Consider the following 18732-nt stretch of genomic DNA (forward strand, 5'->3'; position numbering starts at 1 on the left):
TGAAAGCCATTCAGCTGGCTTTGGCCATTGCCGAGCGAGAAAAATGGCCAGTACTTTATCTCTACACTGACTCATGGATGGTGGCAAATGCTCTGTGGGGGTGGTTACAGCAGTGGAAGCAGGGAAATTGGCAGCACAGAAGCAAACCCATCTGGGCTGCTGAACTATGGAAAGATATTGCTGCCTGGATAGAGAATCTGGTTGTGAAAGTACGCCACGTAGATGCCCATGTACCGAAGAATGGGGCCACGGAGGAACATCAGAACAAGCAGCAGGTGGATCGGGCTGCTAGGATTGAAGTGGCTCAGCTGGATCTGGACTGGCAACATAGGGGTGAACTGTTCATAGCTCGGTGGGCCTATGACTCCTCAGGCCATCAAGGAAGAGATGCGACATATAGATGGGCTCGTGACCGAGGGGTGGACTTGACCATGGACACTATTGCACAGGTCATCCATGAATGTGAGACATGCGCTGCGATCAAGCAAGCCAAGCGTTTGAAGCCTCTTTGGTATGGAGGGCGATGGCTGAAATACAAATGTGGGGAGGCCTGGCAGATTGATTACATCACACTGCCACAAACCCGTCAAGGCAAGCGCTATGTGCTCACAATGGTGGAAGCAACCACTGGATGGCTGGAAACATACCCTGTGCCCCATGCCACTGCCCGGAACACTATCCTGGGCCTTGAAAAGCAAGTCCTGTGGCGACATGGTACCCCAGAGAGAACTGAGTCGGACAACGGGACTCATTTCCGAAACAGCCTCATAGACACCTGGGCCAAAGAGCATGGTATCGAGTGGGTGTATCACATCCCCTGTCACGCACCAGCCTCTGGGAAGATGGAACGATACAATGGGCTGTTAAAAACTACACTGAGACCAATGGGTGGTGGGACTTTAAAACATTGGGATGCACATCTAGCGAAAGCTACCTGGCTAGTTAACCCCAGGGGATCTAACAATGGGGCTGGCCCTGCCCAATCAAAACTTCCACGTACCGTAGAAGGGGATAAAGTCCCCGTAGTGCACATGAAGAATATGCCAGGGAAGACAGTCTGGGTCAGTCCTGCCTCAGGCAAAGGCAAACCCATCCGTGGGATTGCTTTTGCCCAAGGACCTGGGTGCACTTGGTGGGTGATGCGGAAGGATGGGCAGCTCCGATGTGTACCTCATGGGGACCTGATTTTGGGTGAGAATAGCCCATGAATCAGATTGTGTGCTGTTAATTGCTAAGTAACACTGTCACTGTATGTCCTCATTGTTATAATTGCTATCAGCTGTACTAGGAGTAAGGCACAGGGGTGATGGGATCAGAACTGACCTCAGCAGCTGGCGCCCAGCAGTTTCCTCAAGATCTACATCTTCAGCCCACGGACTGTGAGCATGAGCAACACCGAGTGCACCAGTCACAAGGTCCGACAATACAGCATGCAAGAGGCCAGCACCACCCAGCATCTCACCTGCCCTGAGAGACTGTTCTAACAGATGGAGCCCAAAGCCGTGGATTAAAAGAACTCAACGGACACTTTGGAGGGATAGCCCATAAACTAAGGGCATTATATCCACATGAATATATATGTGTATATATATAACAGGGGAAAGTGGTGGCAATTCATTGGAACCTGTAAGATCTGTGCATGGCATAGATGGTCTGGAATAAGGGGTGGATAATGTCCTGGTTCTGGCGGGGATAGGGTTAATTTTTCCTGTTATTCCATGCCATGTGAGCCATGCCCACCCTGAGCTGCCGGGGGAGGGGGCAGGAAGTCGCTGGTTGGAGCAGGCGTCCCGGGTCCGGTTGGTGAGCGGCGGGGAGCGGCGGTTCTGTAATCATGTTCGTATATTCCTCTATCCGTGCTATTGTTGTTGTTTGCTTGTTCCCTTTGCTGTTCTGTTAAACTGCCTTTGTCTCAACCCAAGAGTTTTACCGTTTTCTTCAGATTCTTCCTGTATCGAAGGCCCGAGCGAGCGGCACGTGGTTCTTTGTTGCTGTCTGAGGCTAAACCACGACAACTATATAGCCAGAAAGCAGGGTAAAGAGGAGGTGAGGTATTGAGTTCAAAGGTGTGCAAAAGCATTTCTTTGTCAGCGATGGAATAAAAGGACATGGTCGTCTTTTGTACCTCCAGCAAAACTCCAACCTTCAACAGTTTATCCTTGCAGAATAACGTTTCTTGATCTCTGTGCCACGCTGACAGCTGCTCTTTGGGACCTAGCCATTCTACGCACCAGGAATGCTCCGCTCTTCCTAATTGGTCCCTTTTTCCAAGAAGTTCATCAGCAACTCCAACAGCCCGCCCATCGCTGGCCTGGGTAATTACTTCCCAGTAGCGGCACCCCGCAGAGAAGCTCTGGGAACACGTCACTTGGCTGATGCAGAATCTCTTGGCGATGGCTTTAATAACAGCGGATGTGCATCCCTACTCAAAACAGAAAGAAAACCAACAGCCACATGATAAACTTTCACCAAAGTTCAATCCTGCAAATCAGCAGAAATCCTCAACCAAGCACCAATGACTGCATCCTGAGCACAAGGAAACACTTAACAGGCACAGCTGAGGAAACAGCCACGACAGACTCACGCACTCCAGCGTGAAGGGGAAGGTACTTGCTACCTTACAGGACGGATCTCATTCCTAACCACAGTCTTACTAAAAAATGTGCCAATAATTAATGGGACGCTTCCCTCAATAGAACTGACATAGTCACCCGTTCACTGGGACATGTTCTTGCACATTGATCAGCAAAAACACTTGTTTTATGTTTTCAGCTACAGCTGTAGTACTCTGCGTTGACTGTAAAAATAGTTCTGTAAAAATGTGCCGTGGTTTTGGCCAGACTGGCCGATCAGAATGACAGATGGCCCTTCCCCCCACTCTCTCCTCAGGTAGGAGAGGAAGAGATAAGGAGATTTATGAGTTTAGAAAAAGAACTAAACTACTTTAATGAAAATAATAATAAATAAGAAAATATGAAATAGTAATAGAATAATAAAAATTAAAGAAAAAAGTATACAATATATACAAAACCGTATCCAACTCCCAGGATGACGATGGCGTCAGCAGCAGACACAGGGAAAGTCCCAGACTGGAGTCGGCGACGGACAGGAGCTGAATTCCAGAACTAAGAGTCCGGAGTGCTCGGATCGGGATCAAAGGCCGACGAACAGACAGGGTCCTCCTCAGACGTCGGCCATTGAAGAAAAAACGAGCCAGAGCCCCCTTTGCCCCTTTGATCCCTCAGCTTTTATGCTGAGCGTGATGCAGATGGGATGGAATACCCTGTTGGTCAGTCTGGGGTCACCTGTCCCCTCTGCTCCTCCCTGCGGGTGGGACCCTGTGTATCGCAATGTTTTCAGTTAGCTGCATCATACAATAGAATGCAACAAATGTGGAAGTCGTTGACAGTATTTACCATTTAACCCAGGGTAAACAAAATTATGCATAAAGTAAATATATTCCTTTTCTGACCTCTTCAAAGCATCGTTCAGTTTTCTTCTTCTTTCCAAGGCCAGAAGCCAGACTTGCTGCCATTTGCTGACTAGAAGGTTTGCCCGTGGATTCTGGGTTTCCATTTGCGCCTGGGCTGCTGACAGATACGTGCCCGGTGCTGGGGAACCCTTTCCTGTTAAAACATGACAAAATGGGTTAAGTCTCACTCAGTTCAAACAAAACAAACATTCACAGGAAGGGTACTTGACCTTCCTCAAACTACTCCTTCCTGTCCCAGATAACGAGCCCATACCCTGATCGGATTGCATCAGGTGGGATTTTTGTTTGTATTATTTTACCATCGCTGGGAAAGGAAGGACCACGTGGTGCTTGAAGTATTTTTTGTGTAGTGGCTGCACTAGTGAAGCCACACAGGTTAAATTGAATCTTTGCAGACCTCCCAGAGAGCTGAAAGGTAAACAACCTGATTTTGGAAGCAGGTTCCACGGACGGGTAAGTATAAAGTACAACGGGTAAGCATATCTAAAAACGCAAAAAGCAATTTCCTCACTTGGTGATTCACTTTCCATTCGACTTCACTGAACACACTTCCTAATTGGATCCACGTAAATGGATAAATGCACGTCTCATTCGATTTAGTTCTTCTAAGCTAAGCACTGGAAGCTATTCGTTATTTTATTTTCCTAACAGGGCGAAAAAGAGGGATATTCACAGAAGCAGATGCATCTTTTCCCGCCCTTCCTGATGAGGCTCACTAGGAACAAGGTCTATTCTTGCCAAAGTTATTCCAGAGATGGATGTTTTTCCAGGCTACCACAGGATGCACTCCTGTGTGAACTTCCTAACCTATAAACTCCGTTTTACAAAAAGGAGGCAGATTCACTCATGTGTTTGCTGAACTCCTTCAGCACTGAAGGCAGATGAAGCCACAAACGATGTCTGGACGCTTCTTCAGAGTAAACCACTTCCGTTAGATAAGAATATGAAAGGTTCATGGAGGGGACACTGGATTTGTGACTTTATTTTTTTTGAGGGCCTGTTTCTAACAGTAGTTGCACAGGGCACGTAGGTATTTTCTCTGCTCAAGTTCCAACCCACCACACAAAAGGCTTCAGCAGCTGCAGAGCTGCATTACCACAAACAAGGAAAATGCCTTAATTATCCGTGTCCTGTCAATTTCAATCAATTCTCTCTAAATCCCAAAGGGACTCTGAATACTTCTCACATCATCTGCAGGCCAAAAATTAAATGGCAGATTGAAAGGAAAGGAGGGGATTTAGGAGGTTAGTTTGAAATCTTCAGGCCTAGGAACAACACATCATCATGGACAGCACACCAAGTACACAAGGAAGCAGAGAAGATCTCTTGCTCCTGGGAGGCACTCTTCAAAATAAAAGGCACAACAGAAGCATTCTTCCATGGGCTCCACAGGCACAATAATCAGTAAAAATACTAAAAAAAAATATTTTAAAATAACCCCTAAATTCTATGTAACAAGAGAAGAAGATGGGGGCATGGACACCTTCCTAAAGTTGGCTGAGATTTTCAGAGAAGCATTCCATTCTTCTTGTTAGTTGGATCCAATTGGGATAAAATTCTGCAGAATCCAAAACAGCAAATGGCTATTTTCTGAGAAGGAAGAAACAAGAACGAAAGATGCGTAATGGCCGCATACATTTTGTGAGACCTGGCTTAAACAGAACTAATCAAGGAGGTTACTGCTTCAGGGACAGCAGCAGGTTCAATAACTTTGAAGTTCCCTGGGTCAAATTAAGGTGAATAAAAGTGGAGACTAGGGTGAGTTGCTCCGTTTAGCTAAAACCTATGTCACTTCCATGGGACACGCAAAGGAAGGAAAGAATATGGAGGAGTAAGAGGAAAAATATTAGTTATTCCAAGCCTGCGTTTCAGCTATACTCTGCATCTTGAAAATCTCTAGAGAATTATTTACGGAGTGCTAAGTTTTACTACAAGACTCATCACTCAGATAAACATCAAAGGAACATTTCAGTTAACGCTCATCATAATTACACACATGATGTTTGGCAAGTTCAATTTCAATAGCCCTGAGGTCTCCACCCAGAGGTTTCTGTTCATTCAGCAAGTCTTCTGTATGCGCCAGCCACGTCAGCAGCTCATCCAGGGCGCGCTGGAACTGCCCCAAGGCGAACAAGGCACCTTCCAGCTTGCGCTAGAGTAAAAATAAAATTAACAAGGAAATGGTTTCACAATGCTATTGCATTGGCTTATGTTAGCATTAGTCACCACAATCCAGAGCAGCGTCCGTGCATCTGATATCATATACCCAGGGAGAAACAGTCATCCAAGACAAGCAACAGCTTCGTACTCAGAGCCGAGGTTGCCATTCCCCTGTAAAGCCTCACACGCCAGGCTTAAATCCCGAACCTTCCGAGACCCCATGTAGCCAGAGCAGAGTTCAGCTGGAAGGTTCTCTCATCGGAGATACGACAGTAGTTTTTTATCACTTACAACAGAATTTCAAGAGAAATGCAATTTGCTGCATGATCTTTAAAACCTTTTCTTTCTTGTGAAATGATTCAATGTAGGAAAAAAAAATACACTTCACAGCACTGCATCTTTAAATCTCTCTTTCACTTGATAATTTAAGGAAAGAGCACTGAAACAGTTAAGGATTAAGTTGTGTCTTTTTTTTTTTTTTGTAAAGTGCTCAGTTCAGCAGCTAATATTACTTTTGCACATATAAACATGTTTTCAGCCGCTACTTAAGATATCATCAACTAATCAAAATGAAATAATAATGATTCAAGATGGCACTGCTGACAGAGGAAGTGACAAAAAATACTGCTAAGGGTTTAAAAACCACAAAAGCAACTCAATAAATTGTAAAATTCAAATTATATTATATATAGAATCATAGAATCACTGAGGTTGGAAGGAACCTTTAAGATCATCAAGTCCAACCTTTAGCCTACCCTGACAAGAGCCACTTCTAAACCATGTCCCTAAGTAACACATCTACCCTTTTTTTAAACACCTCCAGGGATGGTGAATCCACCACCTCCCTGGGCAGCCTGTTCCAATGTTTAATAACCCTTTCAGTGAAAAAATGTTTCCTAAAATCCAATCTAAACCTCCCCTGACATAACTTGAACCCGTTTCCTCTCGTCCTATCACTTGTCACCAGGGAGAAGAGGTCAGCCTCCATCTCTCTATAACCTCCTTTCAGGGAGTTGTAGAGGGTGATAAGGTCTCCCCTCAGCCTCCTCTTCTCCAGGCTAAACAACCCCAGCTCCCTCAGTCGTTCCTCATAAGGTTTGTCCTCCACACCCCTCACCAGCTTTGTAGCCCTTCTCTGGACACGCTCCAACACCTCACTGTCCTTCTTGTAGTGAGGGGCCCAAAACTGAAGGCAGTACTCGAGGTGGGGCCTCACCAGTGCCGAGTACAGGGGGATGATCACTTCCCTAGTCCGGCTCACCACACTATTCCTGATACAGGCCAGGATGCTGTTGGCCTTCTTGGCCACCCAGGCACACTGCTGGCTCATATTTAGCCGGCTGTCCACCAACACCCCCAGGTCCTTTTCTGCCGGGCAACTTTCGAGCCACTCCGCCCCAACCCTGTAGCGCTGCATGGGGTTGGTGTGACCCAAGTGCAGGACCTGGCACTTGGCCTTGTTGAACCTCATACCGTTGGCCTACGCCCATCGGTCCAGCCTGTCCAGATCCCTCTGCAGAGCCAACCTACCCTCAAGCAGATCAACACGCCCGCCCAGTTTAGTGTCATCTGCGAACTTACTGAGGGTGCATTCGATCCCCTCATCCAGATCATTGATAAAGAGATTAAAGAGAACCGGCCCCAGCACCGAGCCCTGGGGGACACCACTTGTGACTGGACACCAACTGCATTTAACTCCATTTACCACCACTCTCTGGGCACGGCCGTCCACCCAGTTTTTTACCCAGCGAAGAGTACACCTGTCCAGGCCATGAGCAGCCAGTTTCTCCAGGAGAATGCTGTGGGAAACGGTGTCAAAAGCTTTGCAAACATCCAGGTAGACAACATCCACAGCCTTTCCCTTATCCACTAAGTGGGTCACCTTATCATAGAAGGAGATCAGGTTTGACAGGCATGACCTGCCTTTCACAAACCCATGCTGACTGGGCCTGATCACCCTGTGCTCCTGCATGTGCCGTGCAATGGCACCGAGGATGATCTGTTCCATGCCCTTCCCAGGCACCGTGGTCAGGCTGACTGGCCTGTAGTTCCCTGAATCCTCCTTCCGGCCCTTCTTGTGGATGGGTGTCACATTTGCCAACCTCCAGTCAGCTGGGACCTCCCCGGTTATCCAGGACTGCTCATAAATGATGCAAAGTGGCCTGGCGAGCACTTCGCCAGCTCCTTCAGTACCCTTGGGTGGATCCCATCCAAGATTTGTGCACCTCCAGGTGCTGAAGCAGGTCCCTCACCATTTCCCTTTGGATTATAGTTCTGTAATTTCCAAACCAAAAGGAATAAATGTGTAAATTGATGCAAACATGATACACACTAAGAAGCTTTTCTCAAAAATCTAAGTCATGGAGAAAGGCCCCACCTTCAAGTTTATTTACCTGTCTATTGATGACTTTTTCTTCTAGGCTGTCCCACATTAGTTTGAGCTCTGAGACAAGGTCTTGAGCTGCGTGCTTGTCACTCTCCTCTGTTACCTTCTGCAGCAACAGCTCTGCCTGATGCCTCAGTCCTTCCATTTCCATCTGCTGCTGACAACCTTCTGTCTTAAATTGCTACGGTAAATAGAAAAAGAATACATGTAAACTTATCACAAGTAGTGACCTTCTGGAATACAGCACAGTACAGCAGTATTTACAATACCAATGCATCCCTCTCAGCTTTCGTACGTTTGGGGGCTTGTCATCCAGGGTAAAAATGCTTGTAAGACACCGATCACCCTGACGGTCGCAGCAAACAGAATCTGCAGCAGTGTCTTAATGGTCTAGCAGGTATTGCTAACTGTGACCACAGAATGGCAAAGATGGCTAATAGGAAAGTATTCTCCAATGATCTCTCTGGTCTGTACAAAAGGCAGAACGCATCTGGAGTCACTTCTAGCTCTGGGGGTTGTGATAACACCATCCTTGAAACTTCAGATAGAATTGTTTTTCAGAAGACCTGAAAGCAAATTTTCTTCAGTAGAACACCCTCTCTGGTACATGCAACTGGGACAGCACTCTGAACAACTCGCCTAGGTGTGTTCTTCTGAAGTACGTAAGATTATGGGTCATTTGAAGTTACATCATAAAATAGATAGACTAAACAACCTGCCCACAGCCAAAAAAAGTACAAGCGAGCCATGAAACCAAGGACATTACCTGATCGTTATACATCCCTGGTTTTTATATATCGCATAACAGCCTACCGACGTCAGGAGCATACTCAAGTCACAGATCCACAAAGACAGGCTTCTGAAGGTCTAAGTTAGCCTGAAATTTTGATTTCCAGCTTGCTAATGTACTGGGAATGTTGTGATCTGTGTGAGCATTTAGGTAAAGCCTGTAATTGCAGAAGTGAAGCTGTGGAGGCATTCTTTCAGAGCCTCAAGGAAGCTGTTCACGGTAGAAACCAGAACACGTGAAAGTCGCAGCAAAAGAACCCTGCACATAATAGCCTTACAGCCTGTGAAAGACAAGGAATGCCACTACAAGTATTTCTCAGCTGTCGGAACACACTCACAAAATAAAATGTAGTTTCACCAAAATTTGGACTAATTTTAAAATTAATCACATTTTAAAATGAAAAGTGTGCAATGAAATGTTACCTGAAATTTTCATACAGATTCTTTTCTACTAGAAGTTGAAAGTTGCTTTTGACTCTTGAAAAATACTAAACACCACAGGAAAATGCAGACCGATGAAAATAGAAATGAAATAAATTGCTCGTTCATACCTTAAGTTTCTCAGTTTGCTGCTTCACTGTCTCCAGACCCGTTCCAACTGGGGACATAGATGCCAACCTGCTGCCAGCAATGTCCACCCAGTCAAACATTGCCTGAAAATCACAGTATGAAATTGAAGCATGAGCAGAGAAATAGTGTCAGATTTCAAAGTTGCATTAAGTAAAATACCAGAATTTTTTACTCCAGAGAACAAGATTGCTGTGCGCTTTGAAAACAAAACAAAGCAAAACAAAACCAAACAGCTTTCTCCAGCAGAACCTAGGGGTTTTAGCAATACAAGGGATCCAGTATTAACTAAAGTATTCCACGTAATGGTTACGAGAATGTACATGCTGCAAGACTGAACCCCTATTAGCAGCAATATCCTGCCAGTACTATTCATGCTGACTAGTACTCTACTTCTGGAGTAAAATCAGCAATTTTTATGAATACCCTGAAAGGTAAATACAAGACAAACTCTGTTCCGCACTCCTTCGGAGCAAAGATGGAAGGTGGTAGCTGAATGATAACACACTTTAAATGATGATGACACAAGAACTTCTGTTGAAGGATAACGGTATCTGTATCAGGAAGATGGAACACGACCCATTCAGTACAGATTAGACAGTGATGGCCAATACCTGAGCTTGACTGAATCTCCTCAGGATAAGGCAGCTGGAACTTCAAAAAACAAATGAAGTCTCCCCAGATCTGAGGCTTTGTGGGTATTTCCCTTACTCCTGATATAATGCAGAACAACCTCAAGAACACTCCAGTTAAAGATTAAGAACACCTATAGCACTCTGGGCAATTCATTACATAGAGGAAAAAATACCTCTGCCAGGCCCTTTTTCCTCCTGCCTGTTATCTGTGATTCATTACGGAGAAGGGCTTAGGACGGCTTCTCAGAGCTGCCCACTGCTACACAACTCCTTGGCAAAAGGAGAACTAACCCCCCCAACACGCTCAACAGGGTGAGGCAGCTGTAGCTAACAATCTGCCCACAATACTTTTAATAGTGTCTATTGAAATGAGCGTAAGGCGGCAGTTACATACAGTTCTTTTACAAAGTACCAAGCTTGTAGGATCTACAATGTGCAGCCCCAGGAAATACAAAGCTCTTAAAGCAACGGCAATGTTCCTAATGTAACCCTACAAGTCGACCTCTGGGCAGGATGAAAATAAGAGACCTTGGAGAAAAAAACATGGAAAACAAGATGTTGCATTATTATTAAGATGTGTTCTGCTGCTCAATCTGCACCGAACACACAAGCAACTGCCCTCAGTGTCATGTGAAACTCTGTTTTTAAAGATCCAATGAACCAAGACAGACAGTAATTCCACTGGGCAAAAAGACAGCTTTGCAAAATCTGACCATGAAAACCCTTCTACTGTTTCCATCTTCCAGCCATTCACTGACAAAAGACATGAGGCCTGCCACTCAGCCAAAACTTGCAAAGAATAGGCAAAAAAATGAAATAAAATACAGCGCATATAGAGAAAAGATATCTTAAAAAACTGCTGGAACGTTTACCTACCGATTTTAAAAGTGAATCATCTTCCAAAGTATTGTGATTGGATAAATTACGCTAAGAATTAGTATGATGCTCCAGTATGTCTATATTCTTAGTATAATTACACTAAGGATTCCTGGAATGGTCCAGTAACATTATGTTCATATTTTGGGCTTAAAATAGTCAAACTGAAATATTTCACTTATAAAAAAGGTGGAATAAAATTGAAGTTCTTTCACTGTCCTCCACTCAAAGAAAACAGCTGCAGGTGAGTATATGGACCTGTATTCTGTTCCTTTCAGATCATGTAAACATGTCACACCTTCAACTCGCCTATTATGTTACGTACTGACTGCCACCAGGAAATGTGAGCAGGATTACTATAAACTTGTGTCTTACCAATAAAGGGGACATCAATTTCGAATCTATACATAGAGGAGTATGTGAACAACTACATGCAGAAAAGAACAGATTTAGTCTTTAATGGAAGAAAAACCTCCAACCCAACCAACCCCGAGAAAAAATATCTGCCTATTGAAGAAAACAGTCGCTAGAATCAGTGACACATGTCACCTTCCCAATCACGTAACATTTTTTACTACAACCACGTTAAATCCTATTGACTCAAGATTGGGTTAGGTGTATCACACCATCTTACCTGCAGTCCTTCTTGGTATGGAACAGCTGCCTGCAGAGCTTCAACAAGCTTATCTGCCCGGTCTTTCCTTGTTTTGCTTAAGGCATCCCAGGCAGAATTCAGCTGCAAATAGGTGAAATTTACTCCAATGGACAAAAGAATGTTACTGCTGCTGTATAATGTGCGTTCACTCATTATTCACTCATCAATAACACCAATAAACTAAGCATGAATAGTTCACATTAATTCCATGTTAAAACTCTTGTTCTCCTTATCACTGCATAGTTACTTTCCTTCAGAATGCACTCCATGTTCTGGATGACAAAAGCTGTAAAATTCAATACTGATTATTGAATATTTTTCTTAACCTACGGATTACAGTCAATATGGGAAATACTATTATTAAATCATTTGGAACTGCATCCTTATCAAAAAGGTAGCTTAAAAGAAACACACTGCTGAACACTGGAGAAATTGTCAGTACTCTGTAGTCATCCAAGCAGGATTGTCTCAGTCAAGATGTCGCACTTGGCATAAACCAGATATGTTTCAAATTTATTCCAGCATTCCTATTGCAAAAAGTAGCCATCTATTGCATTCATCAGTGACTATTTCCACAAAAAAACCTTTCTGTCTTTTACAGAACTTTTAACCCATAAATCAATACAATAAAATTGTCTATACATTCTGAACTAATACGAGCCAAGATCCATTTACTTGAAAAGCAACCCTTACGTTATCTTAAAAGCTTCAGGGGTATCTTACATTTGCCGCAAAATGTTTATTTGCAAAATTTGTTGGGTGCAGGGAGGATATACCAATTTCAGCTGAACAAGCACCTGGCGTAGCAGATTCAAGCACCTGCATTTCCCATACCTCATCTATGCTCTTGTGGACAATAGGTTTGTCAGGCTCTCCACAAGCAGCTCCAAGGTCAGAGCCAAGGCTCAGAACTGTTGCTAGTTCCTCTTGCAGTCCATCAATTTCATCTTTAGCAGCCTACAAAGAGAAAAAAAAGGAAGTTTTCAATTAGATTTCTTTAATCAGAGTGTTTTCTTTTTCAGAGGTTGTCAGTCAACCCTCAAATCTTTAACTATCAGCATAAATAATTACAGGCTTAGAGCATAATACATAGAGCACAATACATGCGCACACCTTTCATTTAGATGTTACCTATTACTCAGGGAATCTCAAGTACGTATCACTTTCAAAAGTCTCAGTGACGTGCTTATTATATATGTGTTTATAAGCAGATATGCAAATATAAGGACAGGCACATGTTGCATGCTCATTGCAATTCAGAACTGGTACATGTTATTTACCACAGACTCTCGAGATATCACTATAGTAAATTCCTACACAATTATCCCTCTTGGTCTCTAAAAAAATAGCCTCCTGTGGTATTTCATAGTAAGTCTCTCTTTTCTCCGCATACTGTAAATAAAATACTTTAAGTCAACAAAATACTTTCTACTGACCTCAGCGTCTTCTTGCTGTTGCTTGACTAGAGATGGGTCAACTCCAGGTCCCTCCAGTTCTCCAATGAGCTCCTGAGTATCTTTAATAGTAGCTGCAAGAGCCACGTGACTACACCACAACTTTGCGGCTAGTTTCATTACATCCAGCAATTTGGCCTCCCTCTCCTCAGTCAAGGTCTGGATGTCTTCCCAAATGAGGACCATTTGGTCTAGTTTATCTTGAACAGCTAAACAACAGAGGAACCAGATTACTACCTTGGCAAACGATTCTTGGCCAAAAATCTCTCTACAGTTCTACAGCAGAAACATATGGGTATCTTTTAAAATTTGGACTGTAAAATTGTTTCTTTACAGGACGACTCATAACCTTAGGTGGAAACAACCACCATAACCTTAAAAAATAAAACAAAGGTCATATCCACGATGAATTATTTTAAACAAATACTTTGCTTTTATACATCTTCTCCAGCTTCTCCAGGAGAACACAATCCCCAGAGCAGTGGTCATCAGAAATGAACATTTTTATATGCTGCAGCTTGCTGCATTTCCACTACATGAAACTTTCCTCCATCTATTACCTTTAGCAGATATATCCTTATCGGCTCCTTCTGAGCGAGCAATCATTTCCTTCCCTCTCTGTTTAAGCGTCTCATACACCGGCTGAAATCTTTCCAGATCCACTGACACGTTCTTATTTTCACTGATTTGCTCTTTAATCTTCTCAACCTCTGCTGAGGTTGAAGGTGGCTGCCTCAGACGTTCAGCTGTGCCTTTCAGACTCTCAAGAGTCGAATCTCTCTTGTCATGAAACTGGTAGGGTGGTAAAGGACAGAAAGAAGTGGCAGAGAAATTAGGAAAAAAAAACCAACTGAAAAATGGCATTTGAAATTCTCTTGGAAAAAGGTACTTTAAAATTAACATATTTAACATCTCTAGCCAACAGAGGTATGTGCCACTTGCAATACTGCCCTTCGTGGTTCTTCCCCTCTCTCAATATCTACATTACAAAAATGACCTTGCAAAATGGTACTTCCTCTCAGATTGAAGAATTTTACTGTGAAATCCGGTTTCAGTCCTGAGACGTTCCATCTGAAGATACTATACATAGAGCAGAATCTACTTGCCTTTACTCCTGTGTCATTCATACAGTAGGTTGTACCTTATTTTGGAGAGCCATGACTCGTTGGCTCTTTCATGAGCCATTCCATCATTTTAGCAAGCTGTTTACCTGAGTAGTAAATACATACTTTTTCATATCAGGGCCAATACACTGGCATATAACCACTGGTTAAGATTCGATATGTCTGGTCATTCAAAAAGACGTCTCTTAGTGCCCAGGTGATGCTTGTTACTGCAGTAAAGGAGCGTTACTTTCTGCAACTAAAAGCACACAACAGCGCGTGTTATGTTGACCCACAGTTGACTGAGCCCAGGGAGGTGTCCAGAAACTCAATTACAGCTCTGTAACATGGTTCACCCTTTGGTATAGGTCCAAAGACAGCCTTTACTACATGCTTTTGGATCCCTAGAGACTCCTAAAAACACCTCACCACCGTGCCCCTTTCAATTTACAGAAATTAGTAAACCTTGGGTGCATTTAACGATCCCTCCGGGATCTACAAAAAGCACTCCTGACTACACTTGGGAAAGGTGCCAGAAAGAGCACAGCAAAACAAGATTGCCTGATGGGAACAAATAGCTATATCCTTTCTATTCAAAGGAATACAGGCAATGTGAATGCAATGACTTTTTCCCACCACACAACCCACTTCAAATCAGACACTGTGACCAACGTTATGGACTCAGTGTTTTTGTTAGAAGTGCGAATATCATACGAGCCAGCAAAATGTGTTACGGAAGATAATATTTACAAGTATCTGATTAATGTTTACAAGTATCTAAAGGGTGGGTTTAAGGAGGACAGAGCCAGGCTCTTTTCAATGGTTCCCAGTGACAGGACAAGAGGCAATGGACACAAGCTAGAACATAGGAAGTTCCGTTCAAATACATGGAAAAACTTCTTTACGGTGAGGGTGACAGAGCACTGGAACAGGCTGCTCAGGGAGGTTGTGGAGTCCCCTTCTCTGGAGATTTTCAAGACCCGCCTGGATGCAGCCCTGAGGGATGTGCTTTAGGCAATCCTGCTCTAGCAGGGGAGGTGGACTAGATGATCTCTAGAGGTCCCTTCCAACTCTGAACATTCCGTGATTCCGTGATTCCGTGATAAGTAGCCTTCCCACCTTCCGGACTTCTGGAAAACTGATTGCAGCAACAAAACGTCACAAATGTGGTAAAGACGGAAATTAAATTGGCACTATTCAGGTCTAATTTTAGGAGATATACATATTAAATTTTATAATTGTTGGTACATTCAGTGGGCTTCCTTGTACTCGTACTTCAATGAATGAGACGAGGTGTTTTAGAACTTCAAAGGAAGAAAATGCAAGTCATTACAACCTCTCATTCTGGCTCCATAGGTTATGGGGTGCCTTTGATACATAGTGCTGCCACATATTCCTCTTGGATAGAAAAACCTTCTCCTGGGCTCAGCTCCAGCAACTGAGGCCCAGGTTTGTCCATCTTACCTATATGAGGCTTGTGCTCAGCCATCAGCCCACGCAGTTGCTATAACAAACAAAACAACTTATCAGTTTCTTATGCTTGCACCACCACATTACAGCTGTCCACACTTCTAACACATCCAGCTGGCGAGAAATGCCAGACAAATACCCTTCATCCTAATGTCAAGCGCAAATACTATCAAACAAAGGTAGTGATTGCTCTGCCAGTGATGGCTCCCATTCCAACAGAGAGCTACCCAGGCTTTAAACACCACAATTAGAGACGCACTGGAAAGGTCCAGGCAATACTCTCGTAGGACGGATGATTGATTACAGGCAAAATATCAGATGCTAACTATGCATATGATCTTCGCAACAGACACTCCCCACATCTAGTACCTGTAACGACAGAAATGGCAGCAATATTCCAGGCATGTGCATAACACCACTGCATATATATTTTTCATGGTGGTATTTGTCACTTGCCTCAAACCCTTCCATTGAAGAACATCACAGAAAGAGGTACTGGCATTGCAAGAATATGAATTCAAATGATCCTTGCTTCAAGAAGAGGGAAGTAGCACCAGGAAGAGTCAAAGAAACCAGTGAAAAGGAGAAAAGGACAAGGAAGGCCGATTAGGAGAGACTATCAACCTAGTTTAGCAGTCTCCTCTCTGGCCACAAGACCCCTCTGTCTTCACAACAGCACTACTTCTTAATTGACACAAAGTTTAGCAAGTAATTAATAAGTAAATTAAATCTGATCTCAGCTGCCTACTCCCTCTCATCATCCACCCCCTAAGGAAGTCAAAACTGTGCATAAAACTTGTGGAAGTGAAAGGTCACAAGGTGCCTTCCAACTTGTTGAAGGATTTGGGTTTTGTTGACTTGCACCCGTAGATCTGACAAAAGGGAAAGGTCTCTTGTGGGAGTAGCCCCATCCTTCCCTCCACTTTTATTTATTTTCTCAGCTCATTCCTCTGTTTTCAGGAAAATCCCACTCTCTTGTCAGGCACTGTCCCTCCCGGTGCTGTGAACTCCACGCGTTTCTACCCTATAGCCCCTGTGCAGGAACATGAGAGGCACATGCTCTGTTCCGCTCAGCTCAGACTTTGTTTAAGTTAATGAAGGCACAGAAAAGGGCCCGTGTCAGTCTCAGTGTAAATACATCCTCTTGTCTGCAACTAAGCTTCTTCCCTTAAAAAGACATCCTGATACTGGCTCGCTTACTTGCTCCTCCCCAGAGGAGGAGAGGTTAAGATTGACAAGACGGTGACCATAAATCTCAGCAGCCCTCTGAGGGCAAATAGCAATGAAAACACAAATCCCCCTGACTCTAGCTCTTACCCAGAATGTAACTGCTTGTACACCTTGTAGCAAGAAAAATAATGTTGATTAGCGGAGAAGAGGCAAAGGTGAAACTAAGAGCAGCCTGAAGTTTTTTAGAATATGATTTTGTGTGGTTTATTTCTGTGCACAAATAGATGATTTGACACAAGGCCCACAAGAGTGCACATTTCTGGGTCCAAACCTTACGCTAGTGCTCTGCCCACGGCTTAGTTCAAACCAAACTGACTGCGTGCTACTCACACAGAACCGACTCTATGAATTCCATGACTGGGAATAAAGACAGGCATCAGTAAATACATCAGAACAGAAAGGTAAGTGAATACAGAAAACGGTTCTCCATTCACATTCAGAACCTTTTTTTTTTGAATACAACAATAAAATCATTTGATCTTGTCCACGATCTACTAATGGGTAAACAACTCCAGTAAACAAGTATTCCAGATCAGATTACGTGTTAAAATTGCCTGACATTAATCTTCTACTTAACAAACAAATCCCAGCTAATGGTATAGCCCAGGGAAAATGCAAAAATAGAAGCTCATCTGAAGGGCCTCTCATGCAAGCAGAATGATGGGGGGGACAATCCTGTAAGTAAAGCAAGCATGATTTGGCTCACTGTGACTAGTCAAGCTAGTTTGTCAAGCTCATATTATATAGCTAGTCTTAATAGAGCCTGTTTGTTCATTGTGGACATATAGGAAGACAAATGAGTGGACCCACTGTTTACCAGTACATAATAGTGGCATATCTTCATTAACTGGTCCCAGAGTAAAAAAAAAACAAAAACAGAGTAAAACTTTGAAGCCAGGGTTCATCCTAACTGGAGTTGCTTAATTGAGGCAGCTAAAAAACCCCCAAACCTAGTTACTCTGTGCTCAGCAGGGAGAGAGAGGTCTGTCCAGTAGCCACATGGGTTTGACCTCACTGCACAGTGCGAGCTGCACACTCAGCCTGGGGCCTCTGTGCAGAAGAGAGAGAGAGAAACCAAGAGGCCCAGGGAGCAGGAAAGAAGGGCGACGGGGAAAGTAGAGGGAGAGGAAGGATGACAGAGAGAGAGAGGGACTTGGAGAGAAGAGAAAGGGCGACAGGGAGCAGAGCACAGCAGGAGAGAGGAAGGGAGGTACAGGGAGGCAAAAAACAGGACCCAGAGGGAAAGGGGAAGAGCAGGGAGGAACAGGGAGGCAGAAGAGGGCTGACAGGAGCCCAAGGGCCCAGGACTCACCGCAGCTCCCGGCTCTGCAGATCTGTCCTGTCGGCCTGTGCCAGCCTCCCCTCAGCCGACACAAGATGGCCGCCGGGAGCCTCCTGCCGGGTCCACAACTCCCAGCGTGCCGCGGGGCGCCCCCTCCTGCCCTCTGACCCCGCGGGAACCATGGCCGCCTCCCCGGGGCTGCCCTGGCCCAGGGCCAGGCCCTGGAGCAGGGCTGGGGCCGGGAGGAGGAGGTCAGGGAGGGAGAGAAGGTTGGGAGAGGGCGGCGGGGTGGGGGGAGAGGGGCGGGAAGGGCCAGAGGGCCGGGGAGAGCAGGGGGGAGCTGGTCGGGGAGGGGAGGGAGGAGAAGTGCTGGTGAGGAGCGGGAAGAGATGGAGGGCAAGAGGTGCTGGTTAAGCTGGCAGAGCAGCGCGGAGAGCCGCCTGACAGCAAAGGTGCCCGGTGGCCGCAGAGGAGCCCAGGGGAGCTGATTCTTTTGGAGGCCACCAGGGCAGCCTTCCTCCGCCCCTGGTTTTGGTGAGCGATGGAGCAGTGCAGAGCCGTCCCTCAGGCATGCAGGCCTCAGGAGGGCTTCCCAGTGCCCCAGTGAGAGATCCTGCTCCCAGGAAGCGCCT

At 44.7% G+C, this 18732-nt stretch overlaps 1 protein-coding gene across 1 annotated transcript; it reads right to left on the minus strand.

Moving 5' to 3' along the window:
• Nucleotides 1–5465: 5465 nt before the first annotated feature.
• Nucleotides 5466–18220, minus strand: LOC134509669 (dystonin-like). Its single transcript, XM_063322249.1, has 8 exons — nucleotides 18131–18220; nucleotides 13576–13807; nucleotides 12998–13224; nucleotides 12396–12518; nucleotides 11541–11642; nucleotides 9380–9481; nucleotides 8047–8220; nucleotides 5466–5645 (listed from the first exon to the last, which is right to left on the minus strand). Exons 2-8 carry the CDS (start codon nucleotides 13619–13621, stop codon nucleotides 5466–5468), a joined length of 954 nt encoding a protein of 317 aa, XP_063178319.1. The 5' UTR covers nucleotides 13622–13807; nucleotides 18131–18220.
• Nucleotides 18221–18732: the final 512 nt, after the last annotated feature.

The sequence above is a fragment of the Chroicocephalus ridibundus genome, unplaced genomic scaffold, assembly GCF_963924245.1.
Source record: "Chroicocephalus ridibundus unplaced genomic scaffold, bChrRid1.1 SCAFFOLD_26, whole genome shotgun sequence".
NCBI classification, from domain to species: Eukaryota; Metazoa; Chordata; class Aves; order Charadriiformes; family Laridae; genus Chroicocephalus; species Chroicocephalus ridibundus.